Source organism: Phoca vitulina, unplaced genomic scaffold (assembly GCF_004348235.1).
Source record: "Phoca vitulina isolate PV1807 unplaced genomic scaffold, GSC_HSeal_1.0 scaffold13, whole genome shotgun sequence".
NCBI classification, from domain to species: Eukaryota; Metazoa; Chordata; class Mammalia; order Carnivora; family Phocidae; genus Phoca; species Phoca vitulina.
The window spans coordinates 7,390,175-7,403,493 of NW_022589716.1; the positions used below are offsets into that span (position 1 = coordinate 7,390,175).

Genomic DNA, 13,319 nt, shown 5'->3' on the forward strand with positions numbered 1-13,319 from the left:
CTGCCGTTTCTGCAGGCTCTCACACCCAGCTCTCCAGGCTCCACTCCATAGCCAGCAAACCTACACTACCCCTGTGCCATGTTCCCATAAGAAAAAGCCAACACCGGTCACAGCGGTAGCTTTCTGCAGGAGCTCCCTCTGCCACCACCCCTAACTCCAACTGAGGCTAAGGTGTACTAACAGGGCCCATAAGCTAAGTTTCTTGTAAGACTGGCCCCAGAGGGGGCGCCTGGGTGGCTCAGTCGTTAAGCGTCTGCTCAGGTCGTGATCCCAGGGTCCTGGAATCAGGCCCCACGTCGGGCTCCCTGCTCCGCGGGAGGCCTGTTTCTCCCTCTCCCCCTGCTTGTGATCCTGCTCTCACTGTGTCTCTCTCTGTCAAATAAATAAATGAATGAATGAATGAATAAATAAATAAATAAATAAATAAATAAAAAGACTGGCGCCAGAGGCTTGGGGCAGGGATGGATCTACAGGGCTGCCAAGATCCTGTTCCCCCACCCTCTGCCTACCTTATACTCTTTCTGGCTTATCTAAACAGTTCAGCTCATGAGTACCTCTGCTCCCCATCTCCTCTGGCTGGAGACACCCACCCTTACCCTTAAGCAATAGGACAGAGAAGGAAGTAGCATTATCCATGAAGAGAGGCAAGAAAGCTCTTCACAAGATTTGCCCTTGCTATGTGTATGTACAAGGTCACAGAGGCTCTGAAACTAGGACAAGCCTGCAGACCCACTATGGGTGAACAGCCTGGGGCAAAGGCCAGGAGCCAAGGTCTCAGGGACTTAAGGGAAGAAATGGCCTGCCAGGACTCTGCACCTTCCCTCCCACATGAAGGCAGCCAAGATGAGCTCTGGGCTCACTGCCTGTCCTCCTTTTGGAGCAGGATCTCTCTCCTCACAGCCGTTTTTTCCTGTGCTGTTCTCCACTAAGGGATCCAGATGGTGCTCAAGACTACAGCAAAGAAAGACCTGATACTAGGAAAAGAAGGAAGACAGTACTCCCAGTGCTTCCTGTTCCCCAAGAAGTCCTCCCTGACTTGCTGTCTGGCTGTCAGCCCCAGGCTACTCCAGTGCCTGCACCTTTGACCCCAGCTTCTAGAGCCTCTTGGGGGTACTCATCCACCCTTTAGGTATGAAGTATTGACAATGATGCCGAACACAGCTGCCTCCACATGAGACCCAGAACTGGCAGGATCAAAGGGCAGCGGGTAGGCCCCAGAAAACTGATGGCTTCGTGACCCATAGGGGCTGAGGTGGGACCCCACTATCTCTCCTCAGACCAGAGCACTTTCAGGGTCTTTAACACACCTACACACAAACACAAACACACCCACACACACACACACCCTCTAGAGGATGGGGAGAGGTGGCCACAGCACCTGGTGCATCACAGTCACTAAGTCTGCTTATTTATCATTTATTTTTAAAATATATTTAAACAGCAGCAATCACTTCCAAAATGCAAAAAAAAAAAAAAAAAAAATACAATTTTTAGAATAAAATTATAACGTTTATGATGCGAGTCAGAAAGAATTGAAGGTACAACTGAGAATCAAATCACGCAGCACTGGGGGTGGCTGGAGAAGCCAAGGCCCATGGGTTGGGGGGGGTCAAGCTGAGAAGAGGGCCCAACCTGTGAGGTTCCCACCTCAATCATACCCCCAACCCCCACTGATGAAGCCAGTGTCCTCTGGGTTAGAGAAGGAGAAGCGGAAAAGAGCTGGCCCTCTGTCGGGAATTCCCCAAACCCAGTCCCCACCCCACCCCACCAGCCAGGGACCTGCTAATCGACCTCCTCCATGTTGCTGTAGGTGGGGGCTGGGCGGTCCACAGAGGGGGCGAAGCGTTCAGGGGCTGTCCGCGTGGGGGCCACCTCGGGGGCCTGGCCAGGGCCTAGTCCCTGCAACAGAATATGAGGACAGGGGTTGGGGGCTGCCCGGTATGCTGCCTGGCATCCCGGGGGTGCTGGCTCAGAGCCCCGGCACCCAAGGGAGGGTCCCAGGGCAGGCGCAGACAGCAGCGGCGTTGAGACAGAGAGACAAGATCGGGCCTGAACAGTCTCACTTTATTAACACTTTAAATACAGGAAGCTGTTTGGGCAGGGCTAAGCCCCAGGCCAAGGGTCAGAGCAGCAGGACGAACGGACAGACAGCTGGACGGATACCCACCCTAGGATGCTCTGCCCCTGCAGGAGCCACATTCTCCACCCTCTCCCACCAGATGAACACACTGAGGCCCAAGCCCAGAGGTGATCCCCACCACAGAGGCAGGCACTGCCCGGTGGGCAGGCAGGTGAGCCAGCTCACAGCAGCTGCCTGCAGGCGAGCTCATCTCCAGCGACTCTGGAATACCAGAGAATAGAACCTGTTGAGCATGAGGGCCACCAAAGCTGCCACGATGCCCAGAACAAGGTACTGGAGGCGGCCCTCATCTGGTGTGGTAAGGCCACGTGGTGGGGGGCCCACCCAGTCTTGGGGTCCCCAGGGACCCAGGGGCACAGGCCCCTCGGGTACCGGTTCCTCCTCGGCCTCCAGCTCCTGCCAAATCCGGGAAGCCTACAGTGTGTGGAAACGGCCATCAGCACCTGGGGCAGGGGGTGGGGAGGGACCCAGTGTCCCCAAGACCCCTGGCCACGGAAGTCCCTCCCAAAGTGACTGGCACTAACCCTTACACAACCCAAGTCAAGCAGCAGGGAGGTGGGCAGGCGGGAACCAAGTGGACCATTCGCAGGGTTGTCTAGACAGAGCACCAAGGCAGGCGAATCTTGACAGCATTGTGGCCCCCTAAAGAAGCTTCCCAATTGACATGCAGCTTCCCAAAGGGGTTGGCCGGGGGAGGGGGCAGATAGTTAGCTGGTCGGTTCTTTAGCCCGGGGCTCCCACAGAGGAGCTCATGGAGGATAGAGCTGCCAACCCGAGTAATCTGGCTCCCTCCCACCCATGTCCAGATAGACTGTGACCACTGTCTTCTATCGGGATTCCTCTGCATCTGAGCGGAGAGGACTCAAGGGAGGAGAGGATAGCAAGGAAGAAACCAGTCCAGAAAAGAGATGCAGCTGTGCCCACCCACCAGGCCTATGGCACCCCATGTCAGTAAGGGATAGAAGACCCCAAGGGCTGGGCAGAGACAGACGCTCACCTCAGAGAGGGTGGCGGCCACCCTAGCCCATGGCCAGCCTAGATAGGCCCTGTCCTGAGTGCACATCAGAACAAAGGAGTTATGACAAGTGAGGGTCTGTGGGCTGGCTGGCACGTGAGGAAGGTGCAGAGGGAAGCTGGGAGAATGTAACGTACAGTCTGTCTACGGCATCCCTCTACCCAGTGAGGTTCAGAGCAGCTACTTAGCCTGTGCCAAGAGGGTGCCTATATGCACGCCAACAGCAACGTGCTGGTGTGTGTGCACCTTTATAAGTGTCACTACAACATGGGGATCCCTCCAGCTGGGTCTCTGATGTAAGAGGATCATGAATCCCAAGACTCCAGGGCCCGAGGGCTGGAGGAGAGGAGGCTGTGCCCCACCCCCTCCCGTCTGTGAGCGGAGCTCCCTAGCCTGCGCAGCCTCTCCCATGCCTCACCTGGCTGGCAGCAGCCTCAGCTGCAGGGCCTAGATCTGGGTGGTGCTCAGAGTGACCTGCCCTGGGGGGCCTCTCCACAGGAGAGTTCCGCCGGCGGTAGAAGAGTACATAGGCATAACGCGTCACGACCTGGCTCTCGTCTACTGTCGTCACCGTGCTGTCGTCAAACAAGCGCCAGCCTACAGCGAGGTGGGAAGAGTGTGAACATAACCTGCACCGCCACCCCTACCACCTGTCCTGCTGGCTGCGGGTGCCCTCACCCACGTCGCTGCGCTGGCTGCTGCGGTCACTGGGCAGGCGTGCACAGGCGGTGTAGTGGCCGCCGATCATGCCTCCGTAGTGGTTGATGACGGCGTACAGGTCGTAGCTAGGCAGCTGTTCCTCTTTCTGACCGATGCAGAACTTGCTCAGGTCCAGGTTCCTGTGGTCCCAGCCAGAGAAAGGTGAGAAAGTCAAAAGGTACCCAGGATGCTACCCCCGCCCATGCCCTGACTACGGCACCAGGGCTCAGTGCTCACCGAACAGGGAACTCCACCAAGTCGTTGATCTTGTCACGCCAGATGAAACTCCGGAAGGAGAAGCGCTTGAGCTGCACAATGAGTACGTTAGGAAGGCGCCACAGCAGCAGCTGCTTGGAGGCCTCTCGGTGTTGTTTACACTGCGGGCAGTACCTGATAGCGGACAGAGGTGGGGTCAAGACCAGCAGATCTCCACCCCACCCTGCCCCACTACCTGCCTGCCGCCCCGTCCTCACCAAGCCTCCTCAGGCGCCAGCACCTCAGGCCGGGTGAAGAGGTTCAGGCACTGGTCCAGAGTGAAGTGGCCAGCACGGGCAGCCTCACCAGCAGAGCCTGGATCCTCAGCACACTCCAGCTCCTTGGAGTCTACCAACACGAACTCCTGCAGGCGCTCATTGTTCCGCCACACTAGAGCCAGGCTGCAGTCCTCACCCAGCTCCAGGGGGGTGTCTCCTAGACATGAGCAGGGAGAGGGGTCATGTAGCTGTGGAGAGTGGCCAGCCCAACCCACCCCATGGCTCCTACCCACAGCCTCAGACACCTTTGTCCTCCAGCCGCTGCTCTCGGTTAGATGCGTCAATTTTGTAGATGAAGAACTGGGGTGTGTGCGCATTCATGGCTTCACTTGGGTGCTGATATCCGGGCACAGCAGCTGTGAAAAAACATACTATCAGAGCTCTTCTACCTACCAGGACCTAAATCAGCTTCCCCCAACCTCCCCTACCCCGGCTGCAGAGCTTTCTAGCAGACTCTTACCTTCGGGCCGAGACACTCTCTCACCAGCCGGCAAGGAGCCAACTTCAACAGGCCCACTGACCAGCACCTCAGAAGAAACTCCACTGGTGCTGGGCACAGGGCCCCGGTCAGGGGCCGCCCATGCCCGTGGGACCCCTGTGTCTCCCTCAGCCACAGGGGTCACCAACTGGAGCTCAGGTGGCTGAATTGGGTCCCTCTCACTGTCCCCAGCATCCAGGGAGCTAGTGGAAAGCAGTGTCGTGCAGCCAGGGCCTTGGGACTCCAAGGCCATACGGCCAGGCTGGAAGGGTGGCTGGAATACACTCACAGAGTACCTGGCAACAGGCAGCAAGGCAAGTAAGAATCCGGACAAGCCTACCTAGCATCTCTGCTCCCCCAACTACCCCACCCTAATCCAACCACTGGGCACTTACCGGGCGTAGCCCTCTAGCAGCTGAGCAAGACGAGCATAAGTGAGACGTGAGGCAGGTACACTGACCAGAAATGGGTAGCCAATGTTCTCAGGGCGGCAGAGACCCTTGTGGTCAGGCCAGTGGGTTTTCTGGCAGAGCCTGGAGGGAAGGGCGAACTAAGAATAGGGCTTCAGCCCCACCTCCTATGCCTCGCCACTGGGAGCTAGCCTCTGGCCTTAGGAACTGCGCGCACCAGCCCTGCTCTGTCCCCTCCACCCCGCCCCCGGAGCCTGGCAGAGTAGAATGGTTAAGTGGAGGGCTTAAAACATGTGCCTTTATGGGGAGAGGAGGTAGGGTGGCAAGTGAAACGTGGAGAGGAGGGATAGGGAGGGGGAGATGAGGGGTTCCTCACTGGTTGCAGTAGCCCACACGGTAGCACCGGGTACAGCGCTTCAACTTCTCATCCTCTGACTGCTGCTTCCTCTGGCAGGCTGCACACTTGGAGATGGGGATGCTGGGCACCTGGGGGCGCTAGGGCAGGGTGTCTGGCTCAGCAAGGCCAGCTCGGGTGAGAATGCCCCCCTCCCACGGGGCCTTGTACCATCAGGTTGGTCCTCACTTACCTGCTGCACCTCTAGCACCATCACCCGCTCCTTAGCCAACTCTGGGGATAGCAGCTCAAAACAGAGGAGTGTGTCAGATGCGGACACAGTGTCCAGTGAGTGGGAGGGCAGGAACACACGGTGGAAACGATTCTTAATCACCTGGGGACAGAGAACACACAGATCCTACGTGAGGACGAGCCCTTTCTCTAGCCCTGCCTCAGCGCACAAGAAGACTTGGCCCTGAACTTGGGTGTGGGCAGCAGGGTGGGGACTGTGGCCCCAAAGCAGCATATGCCTCTGCTGGCACCAGCTTCCGTGGCCAACAGAGTAAGTAGCCTGGTGCATCGGAGAGCCTGAAAGCCAGGACCGGGAAAGGTAGCAACCAAACCAGCACTCCCTACCGGGGGCCTCCACTCTATCAATTAGTGGGGCCCTGCTGAGACTGCACCATGGCTGTTGTGGAGGGCCACATCAGAAAGGCTCCCTCCCATTTTTTTTTTTTTTTAAGATTTTATTTATTTATTTATTTGAGAGAAAGAGAGAGAGACAGAGAAACAGCATGAGAGGGGAGAGGGTCAGAGGGAGAAGCAGGCTCCCTGCTGAGCCGGGAGCCCGATGTGGGACTCGATCCCAGGACTCCGGGATCATGACCTGAGCCGAAGGCAGTTGCTTAACCAACTGAGCCACCCAGGCGCCCCAGGCTCCCTCCCATTTTTATCCCCCAAGAAAAGAGCACCTCCAGGCTGGAAGCTAGGAACTTTTGGGAAAGACTAGCACCCAGATCTGGGATACTGTGAGGGAGCAGCAGGATAGAGGGAGAACCATAGCTGCTAGAAAGATAGTCCTGCAGCTCCAGCTCCTTGTATGAAGATGGAGGGTCCCCACCAAAAGGGGGTGTAAACTCCGACGACGGCAACCCGGGGAACTGAGGGCATGTGTGCTGCACAGCCCAAATGCCTGGCTTCATGCCTCAAGCCCTAGCACACCTACGGGTTTCGGGCAGTCACACACACATTCGTGGGTACGTGTACAGATCAGATGCCAATGACCATTCACACATGCCTCTGTGCTCTAAGTACATACACGTATCCACGTGCCTAAAAGCCTGGGGAAGGACAGATGTACCTCAGCCAGACGCAGGTTGTCAGGCTTCACATGCACACTCTGAGAGAGGGAGTCCAACACTTCACTTGCGCTGGAGTTCTCCTTGCTGATGCTCACCAAAAACTGGTAACAAGAGTAGAGTCCATGGGGGAGGTGGGCCAGGGTGTTTGGGATTGCCCAGAAATAGGAGCTTACTTCTCACCTTGATGGGCTTGCTGTGGGGCTCCCGGGCAAAATAGAAGACAGGGAGAACCTTTTGCTTCTGTGGCAAGGGCACCGGCAGGTAGAGGAATGGGTCAAAAGTGATGGAGACCTGCAGATGCACAAGTGGCACTAGGTGGCTGTACCGGGAGTGGGGGACAGGATGCTCCCACCCAGGGAGCCCAATCCAGGCACTCAGATGGCTCTCAGGGCCTCAGGGCCAACCAGGAAACTCTCTGGCTTGAGAATACTGGACAGACCAGACCAGGAGGGCCACCAGGAGAGAATATTCGCTCTTTCCAGCAATTGAGGCCTTGCTCAGCCTTGCCACATATCAATTTGCCCCTCACTCGTACCCTACGTGTCTTTCTAATCTTACCCCTACCCCTGCCCCACCTTATGGCTGTCTTTGAGCCCAAACACCCCTTTTACCTCAGTTGGAAAGCTACCCAGCCTGACCTCTGCAGCCCACAAAGAAGCTGAAGGCCTATCAGCCTCTTTGCTCAAACAACATCTAAAGATGCACATGCCGCACCCCCCAACCCCAATTTGACCCAGGCTAGCTAGGCCAAGCTAGGAGCCGCTTTTCTGGGGATCCCTTCACACCTTGGCACACACAGGGCACACCAGCTTCGACTTATACTGGCCCTGAAATAGGTCTACGATGAAAGAGTCATTCCTCATCTTATGCCGCTGCCATGCTTCTTCAGCCACCACCTGAGGAGCAGAGTGGTGAGGATCAAGGAGACCTGGGGACTAGGATGTGCATGAGATATGCCCACCTCTGCCCCCAACCCTGACCTCATCGGGCCGCCCATCCGAGTCCACGGTCTCTGTGTAGGGCTTGTTCTGAATGCGATTCAGGTCTTCGTGCAGCCCATCCAGCAAGAAAGCCATGAACTCCTGGGCATCATGCTGCGCATAGCCTGTGAACTGGCTGGCCTTGCTCGCCACAATGGCCTGGATGCAGGGGCCAAGTGTGAGCATGGAGCCCCAACACCCACCATGTACCCAGCTGGCGAGCCTTCCCCACCCTCTCTAGCCAGGGTGGGAGAGGCCACAGATCACCTTCAACTTGGAAGGCTGGAAGGCATGGTGGGTGCCCTTCCACAGTGCCCGGAGCAGCACGGCAAAGCCAATGGCCAGACGCCCACCAGTCCCCAGTGGGTTGTTGTAGTTGATCTCGGCCTCAAAGGAGCGGTCTAGGGACAGAAGCCAAGTAGAGGTGTGAGCAGAGAAAGGTATCCCCTCTGCCCACGGCCCTGGGCTCCCGGCCCTGCTCTCACCGTGGAAGAAGTCCCGGAGCTCCCGAGTGTTAGACAAAGACTGAATGACACTGTTCATGAAGCAGGTGTTGCCTAGATTGACAAGGCCAGTAAAGCCTGGCAGACACACCTTCTTCTCTTCCTCCTCCTCTTCCTCCACACTGTCTCCACTCACGGGGCTGTGGGGCATCGGGGGCACCATACATGTGGGCTTGGGCTGTGGGAGCAAGGAGGGGCATGAGAGAGCAGCCCTGAGGCTCTCCAGCCTCTTATCTTGGCCCTCTCCTTCCCACCCCAGGATTCTCACTGAGGCCAGGTGTGGCTCTGGCTTTGGGGCCACATGCTCCATGGGGGTGCGGGCCGCCACACCATCCAGCCCCGTGTCCTCAGATCGAGCCTTGGGTTTTTCCTTCTCCACAGCCCGAGCTTCTTCCTGGCCCGTGAGGGGGTGGGGGGCACCTCCTGGTGGGGTTGAATCCAGAGGGGTTGGACCTGTCGGCACGGCAACCTTTGCACCACCCACTGCACCTTAAAAAGGGGGAATGAGGGGGCTGGTGGTTAGCTGCATGTGGCAGGGGGTGGGGGTCCGGGTTATGTGGGCTGGACAATGAAGGGAGCTCGTGTGCAGACCTCGTGCAGCTGGGGCCTCCAGGCCCCCCCAGCGCTGACTTTGCCGCTTACGGAGGCAGATGTCAATGCGAGAGGCCGTGAAGCAGAAGGTGCACTGCTCGGGCTCAATCAGGTTCCTGTGGGGAAAGGCTGAACTCAGGGACTTAGGTGGAGTAGGTGTCGGGCTAGATGGGCCAGGGAGATGGAGCCCAGGGTGGGACAGGCGTAGTACTGGGGCCGAGAACCACCCACCTGAGCTTCACCTGCCAACGGAAGATGGTATGGGGCCCACAGCCCGGGTGCAGTCTCAGGAAGTTTCCATCCCTGCCAAAGCAGAACAGGGACAGGGCAGGAGGAAGGGTGGGAAGAGCATGAGACACACTGTCCTGCCTGAAGTGTACCCTCTGCCCCATGTCCTGCCCACCCACCCACCTGGTCTGGAAGATAAGCGTGAAGTCCTGCTCGCGGAAAAGCACTCGAGAGGTGTCCCTGCGGATTTCTTTCACATAGACGTGCACCACCACTGAATCTGGCCCCTTCTCGTATGAGTCATTCTTGACAAATGCCAGGTTCACCATGGACTCCGGCTCTACGTTGAGACCACAGCTCAGCACCACCCAGGACAGCTTCTGGCCCACTGCTGTTCTATTCCCAATCCACCCGCCAACCTTGCAACCCAACCTAGGGCTCTGCCTGCTCACCCCCAGCCCCACCTTTACCATCCACCAAGGTTATAGCATCTGCTGCCACTACCATCTCCTCTTTGGAACGGTCACCTTTCTCAGGGTCTCTGCTCCGGGCCATGGCTGGGGAGACTGGATCATTCCTGGGGGACACGGTCTTCTCTCCTGCCAAGAGTGCTAGATTCTCCTCTGAGCCCAAGAGGCAGGTCTGGGGGTTCAGCGGTGGTACCCGGAGCTGTTCCTCAGCCTCGGCCTATTTGTGGCAAGATTATGGGCAGGATCAGCTGTAGGTCTGGCAGGTGGCCCCCCCCACTGCAGTCCATTTCCCAACCCTCCCATCTCCCACAGGTATCCCACTCTCACCTGGGTGGCTGTCTCAGCCAAGAAAGGGGGGGCATCACCCCGGGGTCCAGGCCCATCTCTGGACCCTTCCCCCTCTGGCCCTCTGCGGAGATGCACAGCCCTCTTGGCGCTGGGCCCCGCCTGGGCCCCAGGGCCAGCCCCTGCGCCTACCTCACCACGGCCCTGGGCCCGCTTCTGGTTCCGGGCCTCCTGTTTAGCCCGACGGGGCTCAGGGCCTGGCTCCAGGGCAATGGGAGAGGGCTCCTGCCCATTCTCCTGGCACCGCAGCCCAGGTACCGCCTCCTGGGTCCCTAGAGGTTTCTTCTACCAAAGATAATAGCAGTCAGGCCCTGTCAACCACACTGGGTATCCCTACCCTACTCTGTTGTGGAACTTACCAGAAGAGAGGGCCACGTGAGCAGAGGCACCTTCTTGGGCAGTGCCAGCTGCAGGAGGCCACCTTTACGGGCTTGTACTTTGGCGCAAGAACTTTCTATCTCAGCATAGAAAACACCACCCCACTGCCGACCACCTGGAGACAGAGGAGGGGCAGTGAGCTAGGGTGGGGAATATCAGAGGCTTCAAATACACTGCTGGGCTCGGGGCAGATGGACGCACCTGGAAGCCGCACCACGCAGTCTGTGTCTGTGAAAGCAGCATCCACGTCCTCCAGCCGCAGGGGACCCGCTCCCACACGCAGCTTGACAATCACCTCATCTGCACTCTGCCTCCAATCAAGCAACAACTCTGTAAGAGGAGTACAAGTGAGAGTATGAGAGTCTCCATAAATTCCTGATGGGGATAAACAGGTACCAGAGACCTAGCCCTAACGGAACTGCTCCAGATGAAGGCTATAGCCCCAGTGCTCCCTCCTCGCCCTTAACACTCTAGCACCCAAAAGGCCTACTAATTACTCACCCTCTTTGGCCTGCTCCTCCCGAGAGGATGCTGACCCTGACAACAAAGAAAAGAACCAGGAAATGATGATGGGGAGGCAGCCTCCAAGACCCCACCACCCCAACAAGCACCAACTTTAGGATCTCAGCCAGGCACACAGACCTTAAAGCTGAGGCTCTACCCAGACTGCTGTGAGTCCTTCTCTCAGTATCAGACCAAAACAGAAGGAAGAGCAAAAATGTCATCTCTCAGTCCCTAATCTGTATGCTCAACAGGGTGGAGGAGGAGACCACAAGCACTCTGGGAATGCCACAATCACCTCTCCTAGGATCGCCATCCTTGCTCTCCTGGTTTGCTCGATCCTTCTGCTTCTTCTTACTGGTGGCCTCCTCCAATCCTGGGGGACCTCTCCTTGGGCCCGTGGCGCTGGCCCCGCCAGACATCTTGAGCCGCTTGGTCGACAGCCAGAGTGCCCCGGGGTCGGCAACGGCGTCTGGGTCAGGGCTACGGCGCTTTCTTCCTGGCCCAGCTATCTTGGCAACTCTTTGTGGCCAAATTCTCCAACAAGGAACCGACAGCCTAATGAGAAGGGACCAGTGATCACTACCAAGGCCCAACAATTTGCTCCTTGGTTACAGCCAGGGCTCAGCAACGCAGGATACAACCAAGCCTACAGAGCAGTATCTCTCCACCACCTAATGTAGCCCTGGACACTCTCAGACTATTCTGAAGGGGGAATAAACAATACAAGTAGCAACAACAACTTCCAGCAGAGACTCCTAGATGCCTGCCCTACAGACCCCTACAAAGATGGGAGCCTCACTGAGGAGGCACCCGGTGAAGGCAGCCATGGCCTGGAACCAGGATCCTCAACCGATCTGGAGAGGAGCCATGGCTCCAGCCCACAGGGCTGGCCCTCTGAGCAGGGTGCTCACTTTTCCTCACTCTCACTGGCTGCTTAGTCACCACCCGAGAAGTAGGAGGTGGAGGAGGAAGGCAGAAAGGAGAAGACAATCAAGCAGCAAGGGGACCAGGCTCCGTGGCTGAAGACAGGCTCAGCCCAGGCGCTGCCACTGCCCAGGCACGGTTCTGGCGTTAAGGTGCTCCACCTGCCACCTGCCAGCTCCCACCCTCCTCTGAACCTGTTCCTATGCACTGCCTGGTTTTTCTTCCTACATCCCAGGAGGGATTTTTCTCTCCAACTGCTGTCCCAACCAGAGAGGGGCCTGCAAAAGCTGGGGTGAAAAGGATATCTGGCTGTCACACTACCCTTTCAGCAGCAACCCTGCCCCAGAGCCAAAGCAGGACAGGCATCCAGTTTGAGAATGAAACAGACATCATCCCCTTCCTTCCCAGGTCCACTCGCTCATCAGCACTGGGCTAGAGACCTTCTACCCAGTTTCCCACAGACCCCCCCCTCCCCCGTAATTCTGGACTGTTTTTCCAACCAAAATAAAGTTCTCGAAATTGAGATAACGGTGGGGATGAACCATGAACCGAGGACCTGTGGCGGCCTCAAGCCTGGCCTGAGATGGTAGCAGAGCAAACAGTGACTACTTTGTGTTCCCCAAGGTGTATGTGTGGCGGGGGATAGAGAGGGACGTTCTTCTATGCGGGACTAGTGGGCTGGATCTTTAATGACGACAGATCCAGAGCCGAGGGGTGGACACCCTCCACCTCCTTGCACCAGGCCCCAGCTTAAGGTCGCGTCCCTCCCCATTCTCCCGGGGACACCGAGACAAGAAAGGGGCTGTCTAGAGACCATGCCGGCCTATACTGCTGCGGGGGTTACTGACTACAGACCAGCGCCCCGACCGGGCTGCGACTCAGCTCCAGCCTCCAAACCCTGGGCCCGCCACCACCTCCTCCAGGAAGGCGCCCTCGCTCGCCGCCAGCCCTCTCTGAGGCAGGAGGCCAACCCCGGGCGTAGACTAACGGCCCCGCCTGCATCGGTGGGCCCGGCACGCCGCTGGGCTCGAGGGTTCGAGGCTGGCACGGCCCGTGACCTTGAACAGGCAGCCCGGGGCCCGCGTCGCGGCCTCCCTGGCTCCAGCCAGACAGGCCAGTTGCGGCCCGTCCCACTCACCGAGCGAGGCCGCCGCCGCCAGCCCTCTTAGGGCCCTGGCAACCCGCTCTCGGTTCCGGTTCCGGCGCCTGATCGGTTCCGGTTCCGGCGCGCCCCTCCCCCGTCCCGTCGCCGCCGCCGCCGCCTCAGCCGCTTGTTTTGTTTCGACTTCTAGTTACGGCCGCGGGTGGCTGAGCGCTTAGCTGGTGACGCACTTCCGGTGGGAGCGGGCACGCGGCGGCGGGTAGCTCCGGGGCGGGCCCGAACGGAGGAGGCGGGGCTCCGGTGCCTTGGCCTCGCCCTGGCCCC

At 58.2% G+C, this 13,319-nt stretch overlaps 1 protein-coding gene across 10 annotated transcripts; it reads right to left on the bottom strand.

Moving 5' to 3' along the window:
- Window positions 1-1,447: 1,447 nt before the first annotated feature.
- On the bottom strand, window positions 1,448-13,224 carry USP19 (ubiquitin specific peptidase 19). 10 transcript variants are annotated; one of them, XM_032411272.1, is made up of 27 exons: window positions 13,032-13,224; window positions 11,265-11,524; window positions 10,967-11,002; window positions 10,667-10,795; window positions 10,447-10,580; window positions 10,070-10,369; window positions 9,800-9,959; window positions 9,456-9,612; window positions 9,276-9,347; window positions 9,045-9,160; window positions 8,722-8,936; window positions 8,436-8,631; window positions 8,218-8,351; window positions 7,951-8,109; window positions 7,756-7,866; window positions 7,151-7,261; window positions 6,970-7,071; window positions 5,863-6,003; window positions 5,652-5,770; window positions 5,261-5,398; window positions 4,848-5,161; window positions 4,633-4,743; window positions 4,328-4,544; window positions 4,092-4,244; window positions 3,834-3,994; window positions 3,574-3,752; window positions 1,448-1,899 (listed from the first exon to the last, which is right to left on the bottom strand). In XM_032411272.1, exons 2-27 carry the CDS (start codon window positions 11,386-11,388, stop codon window positions 1,783-1,785), a joined length of 3,906 nt encoding a protein of 1,301 aa, XP_032267163.1. In that variant the 5' UTR covers window positions 11,389-11,524; window positions 13,032-13,224; the 3' UTR covers window positions 1,448-1,782. The 10 variants fall into 10 exon arrangements, with proteins under 10 accessions (XP_032267163.1, XP_032267162.1, XP_032267160.1 ...); XM_032411271.1 differs by having other exon boundaries at window positions 8,722-8,942; XM_032411269.1 differs by having other exon boundaries at window positions 10,070-10,372.
- Between the last annotated feature and the right edge of the window lie 95 nt (window positions 13,225-13,319).